This window comes from Drosophila grimshawi, unplaced genomic scaffold, assembly GCF_018153295.1.
Source record: "Drosophila grimshawi isolate 15287-2541.00 unplaced genomic scaffold, ASM1815329v1 contig_80, whole genome shotgun sequence".
NCBI lineage: Eukaryota > Metazoa > Arthropoda > Insecta > Diptera > Drosophilidae > Drosophila > Drosophila grimshawi.
In genome coordinates, this window is record NW_025063639.1 from 57,327 (window position 1) to 75,795 (window position 18,469).

Genomic DNA, 18,469 nt, shown 5'->3' on the forward strand with positions numbered 1-18,469 from the left:
ACAAGCAAAAAAATGAATTTGAATTGTAAACAAATACATTAAAAAAGAATATTCTGTTTAATTGTTGAAAACGGAAACAACCAAAAGAAATCCCCGATTAACGATAAACGATAATTATGGAAAGCGCATCAAATAATTCTGCCGATGAGCCGAACGCGGAACAAATTGTTCGAACTGACTCAAATTGCTTGGCACGCATCGATATGGAAATGGATGCCACTTACCAAACTGATAATCCTAATAATAATATGTTGGCCAATAATCAATTTGGTTTTCGTTGGAAACGCGTTTTAAATCCAACGGGGCCGCAGCCGCGTCCTCGCCACGGTCATCGTGCCATAAATATCAAGGAATTAATGGTCGTTTTTGGTGGTGGCAACGAGGGAATTGTCGATGAATTACATGTTTATAATACAGGTATTTATTTTTGTGATTTTAAATGAGTTTTATTTTTATTTTTATTTTGAGTGCGCTGCTTGTATGTCATGCAAAGCAGGGGGCATTATATACTTTGCCACTAACGGTAATTGAGAACATCGTTGTAGTTGTGTTTCGTGTTATGCTATGAAGCTGCACTGTCACTGCACAATACGATACATCGTTGAGGGACTTACCATTATGAGTCGATATTCATGCAGCTGCACTATTTAACAACCCTGTATATTTAGTCTTAGCTTCCAGTCGCGTGTCGAACACTTTACTATCGCTAAGCAAATTGCAATTTGGTGTCGATGGAGCTTCACTATCGTCACACTACAATCGATATTTAAAAACACTACATATATAGTCACGACTGCCAATCTGAGTCGGCACGCTACAATTGATAATTTCAATTGCTAATTGTCAATTTCCAATTATTAATTTAGTCACCAATCAATGGTATGTGCCCGTGCTGAAGGGCGATGTGCCAAATGGTTGTGCCGCTTATGGATTTGTTGTGGAAGGCACCCGCATGTTTGTCTTTGGCGGCATGATTGAATATGGCAAATATTCAAATGAACTTTACGAGTTGCAAGCAACCAAATGGGAATGGCGCAAAATGTACCCAGAGACGCCGGATAACGGTGTCACACCCTGCCCCCGGTTGGGGCACAGCTTCACGATGGTCGGCGAGAAAATATTCCTGTTTGGCGGATTGGCCAATGAATCGGATGATCCCAAAAATAATATTCCCAAGTAGGTGGCAATTATTAATTAATATTAGTAGTTGTAAATAATAATAATTAAATTTATTTGATTGTTTCTAAAAATATATTTATTAGTAGCTCGTTTCGATTAAAATATAAAGCTTATTAAATTAAAAATACATTTTCATATTTAATATTTTTAAAATTTTCGACTATCCCTCAGTCGAAACAGAAAAATCTTAAATACAAAAAAAAGAAATTAATTTCAGAATTACGTTGGTTAACTATAATTTTCGACATAGCAAAATCCCAAATAAAAAAATATATTTAATTCAAAATCAAATTTAATACTTTTAAATTTATAAATGAATGAAATTTTTACTACCACTTTTAAGAAGTCAAAAACTAGAATTTAAAGCAAAAATAAATATAAAATGAGAGTTAGCAATTTCTCAGTTAAATATTCTATATTAATAGTGTTCATTTTTAAAATTTAAATTACTTTTAGATATCTAAATGATTTGTATATATTGGATACGCGAGGCGTGCACAGTCACAATGGCAAATGGATAATACCCAAGACATTTGGCGATAGTCCGCCTCCCCGGGAATCGCACACGGGTATTTCGTTTACGAGTAAAGATACGGGCAAATTGAACCTACTCGTCTACGGCGGAATGAGCGGTTGTCGCCTGGGCGATTTGTGGTTGCTTGACACGGGTATTTCTGTATTGCGAATTATATATATATTATTTATTATAATTTTTTTCCATTGGGTTTTTTTTTTTACAGATTCCATGACGTGGGAGAAACCAAGAACTCGAGGACAAGCCCCACTTCCGCGATCCTTGCACAGTTCGACAATGATTGCAAATAAAATGTATGTTTTTGGCGGCTGGGTACCACTGGTGATAAATGACTCGAAGGCGACAACAGAACGTGAATGGAAATGCACAAATACGCTCGCCGTACTTGATTTGGGTATCTACTATATATTATCTATATAAATATATATACATTGTATATAATAATAAGCTTTTTGTGTAGATACGATGACGTGGGAGAATGTCACCCTGGACACCATCGAGGAGAATGTGCCCAGAGCACGAGCCGGGCACTGTGCCGTTGGCATTCAGAGTCGTCTCTATGTTTGGTCGGGGAGAGATGGTTATCGCAAAGCTTGGAACAACCAGGTTAGGGTGAGATGATCTACACTTATAACTGATTTTAATAAAAAGTATATATATAAGTATAATATATATAAATATAAATAAGTATATTTTATTTATATACCTATAAGCCAAAGTGTGCAGGCTGTAAAGAGGTAAGCTCAAATTTGAATATATAAGCACTCAAAATGGCAATATGTATACATATATATATAATATTTATATTATATATATATATATATATATATATATATATATATATTTTATTTTTTTTTAATATAGTCCAACAAGGACTAAAAACCAATTTTTAAAAATTCAAGTATCATATTAAATGGCTTAAAAAAATAAAACTGAAATATTGGGCAATGTAAAATTGATGACGGATTTGGGAAAACATGTAAAAAAAAAATGAAAAATATAATAAATTAAACTAAAAGTGAAAAGTTCTGAGTTTCTTAGAAATCTATACGATTAGGTGGGTCATATTTATGTCAGTGTTAAATGAGCTCAACTTATTTATGTCATATTAAGAAAGAAAACTTAAAACTTAAAAACTTAAATAAACGTTAGTAGCTTGGTGATTATATTGTACAATGTGATTAAATGAAACTATTTATTATTTATTTATGGTAAAATAAAAATCATAACTAGAAATATATTAAAATATTAACTAGCAAATTACTTTGACATATGTAAATATATTAGTTTTGAAATACCAACAAAATAATATATATCAATATTTAATATATTTATGATTGCATTTGTATATTAATATATTTATTTATATAATTATATCCAAGTCAAGACAAATTTTGAATGTTAAGTGAATTATTTATTATTATATTGTTGTTATAATTAAATTATTTTTATTATTATCTGTTGCAGGTGTGTTGCAAGGATCTGTGGTACCTCGAGGTGACGAAGCCGCTGTATGCTGTCAAAGTGGCGCTGGTGCGTGCCTCAACCCACGCGCTGGAACTCTCCTGGACGGCGACAACATTTGCGGCAGCTTACGTGTTACAAATACAAAAAATAGAACAGGGTCCGGTGAGTGCCACAAAGCAGCCGCCAGCTCAGAATGTGGCTAATGCAGGTGCCACTAATGGAGGCGTCACAGATGCTGTTGCAACAACAGCGCCAACTTCAAGTGCAGCATTGAAATTCGATAAGAGCCCGATTTCTGTCTTGCATCTAAATGAGGCAAAAACGCCGGCCGCAGTGTATGTGGCACAAACGCCAGCGTCGCAACTAAAGCCGATATTGGCTGCCACAACTGTGGCAACTGTGCAACAACAACAGCCACAATTATCCATCATAAGCAGCACAGCTGCAACAACAAACAGCAGCAGTGGCGTGGCGAGTGGCGTTGCTGCTGCCGGTGGCATCTTACACAAGTTTCGGCCCAAAGATGTGGCAAGTGGCACGCCTAGTAATATACTGCAACTCAGCTCGACACCGAGTTCAATTGGTGGCGCCTCCTTGCGCATTGTACCGAGTGTTGCAACGTCAGCTGGCCAAACTTTGCGGCTTGCCACAAGCAGCAGCAGTGGCAGCTACGGTACCACCAGTGGCGCCACAACAACAATACTAAAAGCGACAACAGCTGCCACAATGCAACAACAACAACAGCAACTGCAACACTCAACAGCAACAACAACTGCGACTGCAACAACTTCCATCGGTGGCAAGCAGTATTTTATACAGAAACCATTAACACTCGCCTCCAACGTGCAGCTACAGTTTGTGAAGACGAGCAGCGGTGGCATGGCTGTGCAAACATTGCCAAAGGTCAACTTTAATATTGCCAAGGGTGCTGCAACAACGGGGCAGGCGCAGGTGCAAGCACATGCTGCAATATCCATTTGTAATCAACAACATGCCTCGGCGCCTGGTGGATCGACACAAATACAGGTAATTACTCAATAATTACTATTAACTGGTAAGTATTTAATAATTGTAGACATATTTAAAAATAGGTTGAAAATTCTTAGCTAATAAGATAATTCTGTTAATCCTCAACTACTAATTATAATTATTATTGCAATTAATCGATTAATAATTTGTAATTAATCAATTAGTAATTGTGATATATTTCAAATGTGTATTAAGTATTCAAGAATACCCAAAGTAGAATCGCCAAAAGATTGAAATTTGCCATTGGAATTATTATCACAAAAAAGAAGTGTATTATTTCGTAAGTTTATATTATACAGATTTAAAGAGAACATTAAAATTGAGTAATTTAACTACAAAAAATAGTTAGGTCTATTGAGATAGGACGAAGAGCAAAACGTAAGCATTCCATTTGAACAGATTCCAGAACTTTGCTGAATCGGAGAATATTGGGGAGCAAGAATCCTAATCCAGATTTGAAAATTGAAATGAAGAGATATTTTTTTATCGTAAATGTCTCATCGAAATTCTTGACGCTGAATTTAAAATGAGATATAAAATATTAATTGATGCTCAAGAAGTAAATCTAAATCATATTTTGTCATGTACTTCATAATTTTAATATACAGATAAGTAAAAAAAACCACACAAAACAACAACACAAAAAAAAGAATTAAAATTTGTAGGAAACAGTATAGTTTATCAAGTTTATTGCTTGGCAATATATTCCCTGCTTATCATTATTATTATTATATTTTTACACAACTATAAATATTATTTATTTATGTGCTGCTGCTATAAATGTTATAATATTATATTTAATATATTATAATATTATATATATATATGATCCTTCAGCTCTTTGATTGTTTGTCGTCTTCTGTATGCATTATTTAATTAAATGTAATTTTTAAAATTGTTATGCTTAGCACTACTACTATTTTTTTTATATTATTATTATTAGTGTTTTATTTGTATTTATTATTATTATTTTCTATATGGCTCCTTCCATTGATGGATTAATAACTATTCATATATTGTTTAATAGAAGGTCTATTATAGTAATAAATAAAAAGAATGGTAGTGGGTAATATATAATAGCTGAATAGTTGATAATCTCTCAATAATAATAATATAAAATAATATTTAAATATTATTATTGCGTCAATTGACATGAATAACTATTCAATTACAATATATTAGCACTATTATTTTATTTATTATTACTACTATTATTTTTTATATAGCTCCTGCAATTGAGAGATTAAATATTATTTAATTATTTTTTATTATTACTAATTGAGATATTAATAACTTCAATTATTTTAGATTGCTGCTGGTGGCAGCTTGCAGCCGAAGACAGTGATGGCCTCTGGCACAATAACAACTGCAACTGCTGCTGGCAATCAACTGACGCAGCTGCAACAACAACACCATCAACAACAACCACACCAACAACAACAACACCAACAACAACAACAACAGCAGCAGCAGCAACAACAACAACATACACAAAAGTCACTGGTGTCGGGCAATGTGCTAAAATTGGTGTCGCCACACAGCGTTGCCGGTGGCAAGTTGATAATGAAAAACTCAAACATAGTGCAAATGGGGAAAGTGACGCCAAATGTGATGGGTGGCAAGCCGGCGTTTGTCATCACCAGCAACAAACAAGGCGCCCAATTGGGTAATCAGCAAATAATCATTGTTACCACGGGCACAACCGGATTGAGGAGCGTGTCCTCCACTGGTGCCGGTACAGCTGTCATGAGTAGCGCCGGCAGCAATGCCACAAATATTGTCAGCATTGTTGGCTCTACGGGCACAACAGCGACACCCTTGGCTGTTGGTGGTGGCGCTACAACACGTACCGTTATCTCTGCCACGCCGACCAATATGAAAATGGTGCGTAATTTAACGGGTACCGCCGGTATTGCTGGCAGACCCATTACTCTAACGCTACCCACCTCAACGACAACAACAACTCAACTGATAACTGCCGGCAATGCTGCGCAGAAGTTGCAACAGAAGACGGCTGTTTATATTGGTGGCAAGCCGGTCACTGTGATGAGTGCCTCAAATGCGGCAGCCAGCACTCCCGGCACCAACAAGCTGGTCATGTTGCCAGGTGCAACGGCGGCGCGAAAGGGTTTCGTCAATATTTTTAATGCGGGCGGCGTCGCAACGGCTGCGGGTCAACGAACTTTGACCCTCTCAGCGCGGGGTGCTCCCCTTAAGACCACCACACCCATTATACCCCTCAAGCAGAAAGACAAAATTGTCGAGGCAACAACAACAACAACTCAACAGCAGCAACAGTCGATTAATATTGCCAAATTGGCCGATTTGGATGCGGATCCCATGGATGATATTATTGAGCAACTAGATGGCGTCGATGATTCATTTAAACAACCAAAGGATGATGAGCATATTGATGATAAGGTGGCGAGGGATGAGCAGGAGAATGCCAAATCTACATCCACACCCGCTTCAACATCGGCAACAGCTGCGGCAACAGGATCCGATACGCTGCTGGATTTGGAGAAAGCAGCTGTAAACGATGATGTTTCTGGTGTTAGCAGCACGACGGATCTGCAGCATACGGCACAAGCATGTCCGGAAGAGAATATGGATACAAATGTAAATATATTTGTTATTATTAATGTTTTTATTAATATTAATGATATTATTATGAATGTTATTATTATTATTAATAACCTCTGCTGATTATTTATAACCTCTGCCTTAATTTATAGGCCAATCTCTCAGTGGCAGCAGCTACTGCTGCTGCTGTGACTACAACTGGAGCTGATTGCAATCAGCCGACTGCATCGGAGACGGAGGCTGCCAATATATTGACGACGATCAAGTCAGGTGAGGCTTTGGTGCTGCTGAAGGACACAACCATATCGACGACAAGCGAATCGGACGCAGATCAATCCCAATTACCGTTAAACGTGCAGCGTCAGCATCAGCATCATCATCAAAACGGTGAGTTGTGCTACAAAATATATATAAAATTGATTATATATATTTAATTAACATTTATTTTTCAGTGGAGGGCTCCCAATTGGATGCGTTGGCATCGGCAGCTGTGATGCAGGCGGCGACTGCTTCGGCGGATTGCAGTAAAACGGCTGCAGCTAGCAGAAGTCTGCTAGATGGCAGCTCCTCCTCCGCCTTCGCCTCTTCAGTCAGCCAATTCAGCTATACCAAATCGAATGAACAAACGAAAAGCTTCAACAACAACAACGACAACAATGTAAGTGAGAAAGCAAATAAAGAATTCGCTAGTCGAAAGAGAGATCGATGAGCTGATACCCTGCATTTATTTTATTTATTTATTATTTATTTTACTTGTTTATTATTTACTTTTTTTTTTATTTATTTGTCTTATTTAATATTTATTTTATTTATTTATTTAACTTATTCATTATTTATTTAATTTTTTTATTTGTTTGGTTTATTTTATATATATTTTTTTATATTTATTTGACTTATCTATTATTTATTATTTATTATACTTTTTATTATTTGTATTATTTTTAGTTTAATTATTTATTTGACTTATTTATTATTTATTTTGAAATTGATCGTTATTAGTCGAAGTCCATATCAAAAGGGTTAGAGCTAGATTGAATCGGCTTTTGATGTTGGTCTCTATATATATATATATATATACATTATGAAGCTGATCTGCTTCTGTCTTTCCGAAATTAATTCAAATATAAATCCTGCTTTATATTTAAATTAATTTTTTTTATTAATTATTTCGCACATAAAAATCAAATTTAGAAAAGTCAAATTGATTTAATTTCTATTCAGCTTTAAGCTTTAGTATTTATTAATTAATCGATTGGCTTACATTATTGATAGATGGTGATAAATTTTGAAGAAAAATGCAGTAAATCAGCGCGATTGATTTTAGATATTCCAGTTATATATATATTATTTATATATTGTAAATAATTTATATATATAAAAATTAAACTATTCCTTATTGTTTTTATTCAACAAAAACTGAATCGTTTTGTTTGAGTGCTTTAGTAGAACTGATTTTGTAAACTCTAGCTTATCATAATTAAACTCGGACTGCTGACTCTGCTGGCGTCTTGTCGATGTCGTTTTGGTCGCTGTAGCTTTGTAGTTGTTGTCCTATTGGTGGAGGTGTCGGTTGTTCCATCTGGGTTCTACGATGGTCCTCTAGTGGAATATGCTGACGGAGGCGCGTATCATATTACATCATACGCCCTGGCTGTAATCGTTGTCTTTGTATATTTCTGGCTGAATCCATCGTTGCCGAAATATGCTGACGATAATTGATTATGGGTACTTGTGGCAGAGTCCAGCGTTGATGAAATATACCGACGAGGCGCAAGTGTCATATGAAATTTATTTTAGCTTGTCATTTGTAATGATAGTTCTTAACTCCTCTCCCCTTAAACTCGGAATTCGTCGGACGCGATGTAAAACCTTGTTTTTTTTGTTTGATTCTGCTCCGGAGGATTGTCTTCCTGTCTGTTAGCTTCTAATGTGACAGTTTTTTATTTGATTCAACATGTGACTATGATTATTAATAGAATGAAGAGCGTGGCTGTGAGTGTTAAATTTACTGTTGTTGTTGTGGTTGTGCTACTGTTTCTGAGTGTTTTAGTTCCTTTGTATTTTTATTTCCTTTAACATTTGTAATGACAGTACTTTCTCGACTTCTGACTTTCCTTCTATTATTTGTAGTAGTGGTGGTGTTGCTTCTGCAAATGTCATTGCATTTGATAGGTGGAGGTCTTCTCCTACCCTGACTGTTGAGTTTTCAAACTGGATAAGGAATGTTCCCCTTAAATCCATTGGTTCTTCGTCAAATTTTATTTCGATTTTGAAGTTGTTGAGCAGGATCGTTACGGTGAACAATTCTTCGTGGTCGGGTACGTGTTGACTATTTATCAGTTAACAATCGGCTTTTTTGCTTTTGAGGATTCGTGTTATAGAAGTATCGTTGCTCAATTGTTTAGTTTTTCTACGTAAGCTTTTATTGTTATAGTTTCACAATTTTCTTTGGTTCCAAAAATATGTTGGCTACATTGAATGTGATACAGGGTGATTTCTCCCACACTCGTGTTTAAAAGCATCCATCCATAGATATTTGCGACAGCTTGTTACTGATAACGAATTTGATGATATCGAGCTAATAGATTTAATTGCCGCTTGGCTGTCAATGTATATATTAATACTGCCAGGGCTAACTTTGAGCCTTTTTAGACAATCTAGTGCTTCTTTTATAGCAAGTACTTCAGCTTGAAAAACACTGCAATGTGTCGGAAGGCTGAATGATAGCTGCCGGTGGATCGGGAGTGCCATGAGCATACTCCTCCCCGGAGGGGAAGTATGTGTTGAAGTGTGTTTCCAGTTATATTACTGGCACGCAGTAATCTGTTTTCGAAGGGATGGTTAACCTCCCCTCTAAGATAGAAGCATGGCCTGTTTTCTGAGCAGTCCAGGTTAAGGATTCTCTCAGTCTTACGGCCGTGAGTGCCATTCCTTGTCTTTCCAGAAATGGGATGTCCAGGATAGCGTCTAGTGCCTCGCTAGACAAGAGGATGGACGTTGTAATTTCTTGTGAAAAGAACAAGTTCCGTTTTATTGGGGTTTACACTCAATCCACTCTCCTGTGCCAAACATAACTAGTCATGAGGTCACAGAGAGTTTGGGGGTATTTTCCCCTGAAGATTACCGCAACGTCATTTACGTATGCAACTGTTTGGCAGCCGCCCTCCTCCATGTCCCGCAGCATTTTATTTATTACTAAGTTCCATAGAAGGGGTGACAGGACGCCTCCTTTTGGCGTACCTCGGCTGACATACCTGCAGAGAGTTGAGGACTCCCCTTGTGGATATCACAATCCTGCAAGTGAGCAATTGATTGATCAATCCCACTAGACTGGTGTCAATCCCCAGGCTCAGCAGAGCTCCAGTTATTGCAGCCGGTTTGACGTTTTTGAAGGCGCATCCAATGTCTATGAACGCTATTGGGATGTATTCCTTATAGATTTGAGATTTCTCTTTAATATTGACCACAGAATGAAGGCCATCTGTAGATCTGCCCTTCCTGTAGGCATGTTGAGACTCCTACATAAGCTTGGAGTCAAAGGATGTTGTGAGATAAAGACTTATAGTCGTTTCAGAGTCCTTAACATGAAAGATGACAGACTGATGGGTCTGAAATCTTTGGCGCTGGTGTGTGATGGCTTCCCGGCTTTGGGTATGAAAGTTATTTTTGACTGGAGCCACGTCGATGGGATTCGACCAGTCTTGAGAATTTTCCCAAAGATTTCGGATTGCCAGTTTATGGCTGTGTTGCCCGCCTTCTGTAATTGGGTCGGGCTTAGTTCATCCGAGCCTGGAGATTTAAATGGCTTGAAGCTGTTTACTGCCCATTTTATATTATCTCTGTCTAGAAGAGATTTTATAGATGTAATCTCTTCACAAGTCATTTGTGTGCACCTCAAAGGCAACTCAGAGCAGCCTGGGAAGTGCGTTTTAAAGAGCATATCCAGTGACTCTTAACTGGAAACCGACCATGAGGTGTCAACTTTTTCAGATAACCTAATGTGGGGATGGTTTTCGATAGAACTTTTCTGAGCCTTGCAGCTTCGATAGTTGATTAGTTGTCTATGTATGTGCAGAAATCTCTCCAAGATTTCCTTTTAGCCCGTCTGGTGGCTTTTTTGTATTCCGCCAGACTTGACTTGTATTGCGACCATTGAAGATCGTTTCGCTGCATTAAAGAGGGACCTGCAACTTTGTCGACGGACATTTAGTTGAGGTGTCCACCATTGGGGTTTTTTCTTACGCATCGGCTTACTAATAGGGCAGGCTGCCTTAAAATCCTTATTGCATGTTATTGTAAAAGTGTGTAAGATTACAGAGGTGAGCGAAGTTATCCGGACCGGTGGGTGTTCTGAAAGGGTTCGGTCTAAATTAGTTTTAAAGCTTTCTCAGTTCGCCTTCTTCTGGTTTAGGAAGTGAACTGGTTTTGGGTGGATTAATAGAAGCTCGAATTCTATATACCTATGATCAGAGGAGTGGTCATCGGACACTATCTAACCTGTCAGCTGGTCACTCATAGGGTGTGAGATTAAGGTCAAGTCTATGACCTCTCCTATTTTTTATTATGAATTGGGATCATTTCCCGTATTACATACTAGAAGGTTTGTATTAAGAATGAAGGTTAAAAGCGACTCACCCCTCAAATTTGTGTCCGTACTCCCCCACTGAATGTGGTGAGCATTCGCGTCGCAGCCTATGATAAGGCCGATCTTGCGCTTCTCGCACTCCTGGACGAGGGATCTCATGATCTCGTCTGGTGGTGGACCAATGCTGTCATGGGCTATGTAAGCAGACAGTAGCCGTGTCGGAGCTGGCTGGAGCTCCAAGCTTACCGCTGTGTTGTCGCCATTGCTAAAATGATGGAGTAGAAAAATACTTAGGTGTTTTTCGCGAAGACGCAGGTACGGGTTTTACCTTCATTCTGATCTACAAGGAACTTGTAGTTTTTACTTCATAGCCCGCAAACCTTGCCTCCAATCACCCAAGGTTCTTGAACCAGTACTGTCGTCTCCGCCACCAGCCAGACGGAGCATCAGGGCAGCGGATGCTGCTTTACAGTGGTGAAGGTTTATCTGCAGTGCAAAGTCGACCTGGTCTAGCTCATGACACATGGCCTCAAGGCCCCGAGCAAAAGTTAACGCGTCCAAAGTATAGCCCGGTTTCAGCTCATCGTCAGTTGCTCCGATATCCGGAGGGGAACCTGCTCGACTGGCTTCACGGTGATAGAACCGAAGCCAAAGTTCAATTCGCCCTTGGCAGCTTCAATTGGTGCCAGTGATTCCTTGTTTAGAATCAGTCGGCCCTTCTGTGGCCTCAATCTTGACCACCCTCTAATCATCATGGGTAGGGAGGGAGGGGTTGCATAGCTGCAACAGACTCAGCACCTGGTCCGGTTCCTTCAATGAGGCCGGGATCTAGATGCGTGCTCGAGGTCTGCTCGGGACTTCGCTCCAGTCGACAGCGACCAGCTTCGCCCCAGGGTAGACCCCGCCGACTTTTGCGACGGCAGCCTTATACAGCTCCACCGAGCGTGCGTCTTGGCAGGCGATGACTTTTGTGTTGCCCTGGTACCAACCAGCATCTGTAGGCAGCGGACAGCTAGGACTCCTTCAACTCACTTCCACTGGTTATTGGGAATCCTTCCATCCTTGTTGCCCTTGCCGAAGATCCCTATGAGGATTCTCTCCTTAGCAATTTCGGCGAAGGACCTTCCCGGTTGCACCTTGGCCCGTTTTGCAACGGATCCCTGCGCTTGAGAGAGTTGCCTTTTTGTGTGGCTCTGCTCTTAATTGCGTGGTGCCTCGCTGAAATTTGGCACTTCACCTTGTTTCGCCATTCGGTTGGTGGGTTGGCCACCGCATTCGCGTTCTGCCGCTTCAGAATGCTTGCAGCATTCATCCTTTCAGCAGACGTGAACCTTTTCGCTATGCTGCTGGTAGTTGATAATTCGCTTTTCGCACTTGCTCCTGCCGGCAGATTGGCTGCACCAGTGCTTTGCCTTCCTACCAAGAAGTCGGATGAGTCAGGGCTTTTGCCGACTGCACCCTCCCATTCGATTTTTCCTCTTAGAAGAGTTGTGGGAGGTTTTGTAAATTTGGTGTAATCGCGAATGAATCTTTTGTAATAGCTTGACAAGCCAAAAAAAAACCTAAGTCTTTGAGACTTTTGGTATTGGAAAATTTTTGATTGCTTTCACTTTTTCGCAATTTTAATGCCGTTTGTATAAATAGTAAAACCTATGAAATCGGCTTCGGTCTTAACAAATTCGCATTTGTCGATTTGAATTTTCATATTTGTTCGAAGGTCTCGAAGACCGTTTTTAGATGCTTGACGTGTTCGTATTCGGGCTGACTGAAAAAATGATATCATAGCACACATAGAAGATTTTTCCAAAGTGGAGGATATCATCTAATGTTCCACTTATCTATCCGTAATTGTTATAGAGTTAAGTTTCCTAGAAGCGACGACTATTCGAAACTGGTGGTCTACGTCAGTTTTTCGTCTGATTCTGCGAACAAATTTATACGATATTGTTCGTCAAGTGTTTTTTTTTTGACTGAATAAATTAAGCAACGTGTGGTGAGATATTTTGGTTTGTCCGCCAACGGACGTTAAACATAAACAAACGGAGATTAAATACATTTTCGTCTGGATTCGGATTTGGAACTAATTTTGGTTGAATGTAATTTTGGCAGCAGCTTTGAAATAAGCTTGTTCATCGTTGTTCATGTCGTAAGGGTTTGGTTGCTCGACCTGTTCTTCGGTTCAGTTGCAATGTGGAACCGTCGTTGGATTTTTGGGGTGCTAGGTGCGTTTAGGGGGTGTTTGCCTGCGAAATCATTTGTGCGTTTTATTGATTGGTACAATTGATACAGATTTTGGCTCTGGCTTTGAAAAAAATGGGCGCGGAAGCGCTTGGTAACCCTGCCTAGGATTGAAAATTTGTGGCAATGCTTATTGACCGTGTGATGGCTGAGGAAATTGTTTAGCTTGTTGCGTCATCATGAATGGAAATTTCTCCATTGTCCAAAGTTTGTGATTTGAGGCGGTTTATGCACTGGATTATGATTTCTGGGCGGTATGAGTGGTGTTTGTTGACTTAACTTAGGCAAGAAAGCATTTCTATGTTCTTGGTTCTTCACAAAGTAACAGATGCAAGGTCTGGCTCAGTTCTCTTGGGTCTTTGATCGTTAAGAGTGTAGGTAAGTCTACATTTAAACCTCGCACGAACGTATCGAAGTCTTTACCGCGATAATTGTTCGACAAAGCTCTAATTACCTCTGGTGCATATTCTTGTACGCCTATTTCGTTAGGGATAAGGGATAATTGATGGTATACCATTTGATAAGATTCCTGAACTGCCAAACGTCCTTGAGTTAATGAAAACATTTGATACTTGAGAGTTTTTAAATCTCTCCTATCAGCATAGTTTTCTTTTGAAAATTGTTCTCCAGTTCATGGTAGTGTTATAAGATTCTAGCACCACATTCGCTTCTTCTACTATTTTGTTTCGGATTGCTAATTTTATCAACTAATATTTGTAGGTTTCTTCTTTACCATTATAAATGGTCATTATTTTTTTTACGTTGTTTTTTTCCAAGAACCAAATGCTGTCCGATCTCCGGAAAAATCTCTGATCAAACACGTTATTTCGGGAATTTTTTCTTGTTCTTCCCCTAATCTCAGACTGGTAAATGGGATATCGTTAAGATAATCGCTGCCTTGCGACTGAGTCCAGCGTTGATAAAATATGCCGACGAGGCCTAAGTGTCATATGACATTTATTCTAGCTTGTTATTTGTTCGAGTTATTTGTAATGATAGTTCTTAACTTATATGTTAAATATTATTATTTTCTTTATTTAAATACTTCCGCTTGCCACATACAATTTTAGAAGCGCATTATACCCCTTTTTAGTCACTTTTATAGATTAATATATTGCTGTTTTCCAGGCTGTGTCCACTAATAATAACAGTAATATAATCGATGACAACGACAAGTGGCATACGGTGGGTATTTTCAAGGAGCTCTCTCACACGGTGACCAGCTACATCGACTATAAATATTTCAACGAGGCGACGCAGCGCGACAATTTTGACACGGATCATTTGCCCGATTTGGCGCAATATCCACGCATCAGTTTGGATCCGGGCACCGCGTATCGCTTTCGCCTCGCTGCTCTTAACACCTGTGGGCGTGGCGAGTGGGGAGAGGTAAGTTTAAAAATATTTATATTAATATTTATAATTAATATTTAACATTTCCCTTGATCTACTTTAGATATCCAGCTTTAAGACTTGTCTGCCTGGTTTTCCTGGTGCCCCGTCCGCCATCAAGATATCGAAGGATATTAAGGAGGGCGCCCATTTGACATGGGAACCGCCGCCGGCACAAAAGACCAAGGAAATTGTCGAATACTCCGTTTATTTGGCCGTCAAACCCACCACAAAGGACAAGGTCAGCTCGCCCCAATTGGCCTTTGTACGCGTCTATGTTGGTGCCGCCAATCAATGCACGGTGCCCAACGCATCCTTATCAAACGCCCACGTTGATTGCTCCAATAAACCAGCGATTATCTTTCGCATCGCTGCCCGTAATCAGAAGGGATACGGTCCAGCGACACAAGTCCGATGGCTTCAAGGTAAAGTTGATATAATATTTGTTTTTGTATTTATAATCTTATTCCTATATATATCATTCATTATATTCTTATATAAATTTTATTATATTCCTATAAACGTACATACTTCAATTAAGTCTTCGATTCTGTGTTAATCATCGTATCCTGCTTCATACATGAAACCTTATTGAATTTCTTAACTTCTTAAGTGGATATGAATAATACAACCCCTTTTTTCTTTCTATACGTATTCTAGTTAGCTCAGGCGTAGACCCTATTTATTAATGATATATTTATATATACGTATATATATACAGTGTCTCTCAGCTCATAAGGCCCAGTGTCTAGCAAAAAATGTAAAGTGCTATAAGGTTTAAGCAAAGAAACAAACGCAAAATGTTTAAATGCTAATTTGTTTCATGTTATATCACGTTTGAAAAATAAGCATTAGTTTTTATTAAAATGCAATGAGCAATGAACAATGAAAACATTGTTCCAGCAGCCAAACAGCCAAAATACATGTCACAGATTTTTTGGCCCAGTCTTAGAAAAGTAACATATTATGCGTATAAAAATTTAAATAAGGATGTTAATACTTAGTATGATATCCTTTAGCCTTAATAATTTCCGTTAACCTATTATTCATGGAAGATACCAGCTTCCGGGTAGTTTCTGGACTGATTTTGCTCCACTCATCCAGCAGAGCATTTCTGAGATCGGATCTGTGATTCCGGATGTTATTTTCCAGCAGAGACCACAAATTTTAAATAACAATTAAATCTGAAATTATCATGTGGGGGCAGTTCCAGATAAGCCAGATAGCAACCATGCGGACTTATGCTTGGTTGTTGTCCTGGTCGTGGTCCTGGTAGAACCGGAAAGTACGTCGGATTCCTAGCTTCTCGGCACTCCTTTGTTGTTGTTTCAATAAACACCAAATTTCCGACTTCCGGGATAGATGCCCATACCATGACACTTCCTCCGCCGTGCTTGTCTGTTGCCTTTAGGTGTTTCGGATTCATCTCAGTATTGGGCTGTCGCCACACATAATTCCGTCCGTCCGAGCCAAAAATGTTGAATTTGGGCTCATCTTCAAATATAAATGTGTTCCAGAACTCCAAATCCTTGTCCAAGTGGGTTTTGACGAATGTCATCCAAGTCCTTTTATTTTTTGCGCTTATAAAGGGCTTCTTCCGTGGTACTCGTGCATTAAAGTCATGGTTGCGCAGAACCCGGCGCACAGTTTCCACACTGCACTTTTTCCACATTTCACCACCTTCACCTGTGGAGTCAGTTTTGGAGTCGATTTTCCCTTATTTTCCTGATGATCCTCCGCTCTTCCTGTTCGGTGAAAATCTTGTTTGGTGCCATTCTGCCCTTGTCCTCTATCCAATTTTCGTCGACGAAGCGTCATGTTGTATACAGTTGATTTGCTTAGATTTACCATTTCAGCTATTTGGCGGTGTGAATATCCGTTCTTGAAGTGTTCCAGGATGAGATTCCGTTGGCTGGTTGTACCCGAGATGCAGGATATAACTAAACTGACGACAAAGGATTGGTCTATTTATACCGAAAATAATCAACCTGACGTAAAAAATCCGGGTTTTATGGCACCCAGGTGTCCATAACGCCAAATAATATGTGACCATAAATTAAGGTACTTTTTACATAGCCCGGCCTAGCAGGTGGGGAAACCCCAGTTTATTGGGATCATTTATTCATTATGGTGGTTAATATATGTACCTACCATCGGTCTTTGGAATTTTTGAAAAATAATTATGAGCTGAGAGACACTGTATATATATTGTTTTTATTGGATTGGATTTTTTGAATAAATAAATCTGCAAAATATATATATTTTTTAATTTAAATATTCGACAGTTGGTTTTTGTATTTTATTTTGTGTCTAGTTAGTTGATTTTAATTAATAAAATAATACAAAAAATTAACTATATACATAAATACTGAATTCAATTAATAAATTTATTAATACAAATCTGAATTTTAGAGATCTGACCTCAAACTAGCTAAATAAATAATTAAATTAATAAAAAAAGATAAATAATTTTAAATTAATAATAATTTAATAATAATTATTAAAGAATAATAAACATAAATAATTAAATAAATAAAAGTAATAAATTAATTAATAATTAAATCTCTAAATTTTAAACATATAAATAAATAGATAAGTAAATAAAAATAATAAATAAATATAAAATTTCTACTCCTATTTACACAGATCCAACAACAACCAAGTTGCAAGGCTGCGCCGCAAATGCGCCCAGTTTGAAGCGGACACAGGAGAAGACTGGCGGCGGCGCCTCGTCGGCAGGCAGTGCCTACAGCTCACCGCAGAAGCGGGCGAGGAGCTCCGGTTTGCAGGGTACCGAATGATTATCTTTATCGTTATCGTTATCGCCGTGGCAAATCTAACTGGAAGCAGTCTATTATATATTGTACAGTGCATCATCATCATCCATCAGTTGGAAGGAATTTGTTTTCCAAACGATTGTCGAAAAAGTGCAAGAGAAGATCTGGATTTGGTCGTCTTACTTTTAACTTAGTATATATATATATAACTTAGTATATATATATATATATATATATATATATATATATATATATATATATATATATATATATATATATATATAATTAATTATGTATATATATGTATATATATACATCTTTATAGTTTTAAGTCTAAGGTCGGAACACACTCACAAACAACCAGCACACACACATAAACGCACGAGCACACACACACATTTCAGAAACTAATAATTAACTTATGCAATTTAACATCAAATTATATGATTAAAATTAACAAGAACAAAAACCAAGACAAATAACAGAAAAAAAGGAATTCGTGCGTATGTTTTATATATGTATATGTACATCAATTTACTTGTAATACAAATACGTAATAAATAAAGTTAGTAAGATAATATATACAAATTTTATGCACATTTTAACTAAAAATTTAAAGATAAGTCGAGTATTAAACTGGTAAATGGAAGTTGCATTTAAATAGCAATTTTCAGCAGAAAAAGC

At 38.0% G+C, this 18,469-nt stretch overlaps 1 protein-coding gene across 1 annotated transcript; it reads left to right on the top strand.

The window, feature by feature from the left end:
* Positions 1–19: 19 nt before the first annotated feature.
* Positions 20–17,974, top strand: LOC6570456 (host cell factor). The gene is made up of 12 exons (XM_032742112.2): positions 20–417; positions 867–1,176; positions 1,636–1,847; positions 1,920–2,108; positions 2,175–2,326; positions 3,182–4,207; positions 5,708–6,829; positions 6,946–7,180; positions 7,246–7,451; positions 14,745–15,005; positions 15,073–15,433; positions 17,655–17,974. The coding sequence occupies exons 1-12, from the start codon at positions 117–119 to the stop codon at positions 17,807–17,809; spliced, it is 4,530 nt and encodes a 1,509-aa protein (XP_032598003.1). The 5' UTR covers positions 20–116; the 3' UTR covers positions 17,810–17,974.
* The last annotated feature ends 495 nt before the right edge of the window (positions 17,975–18,469 follow it).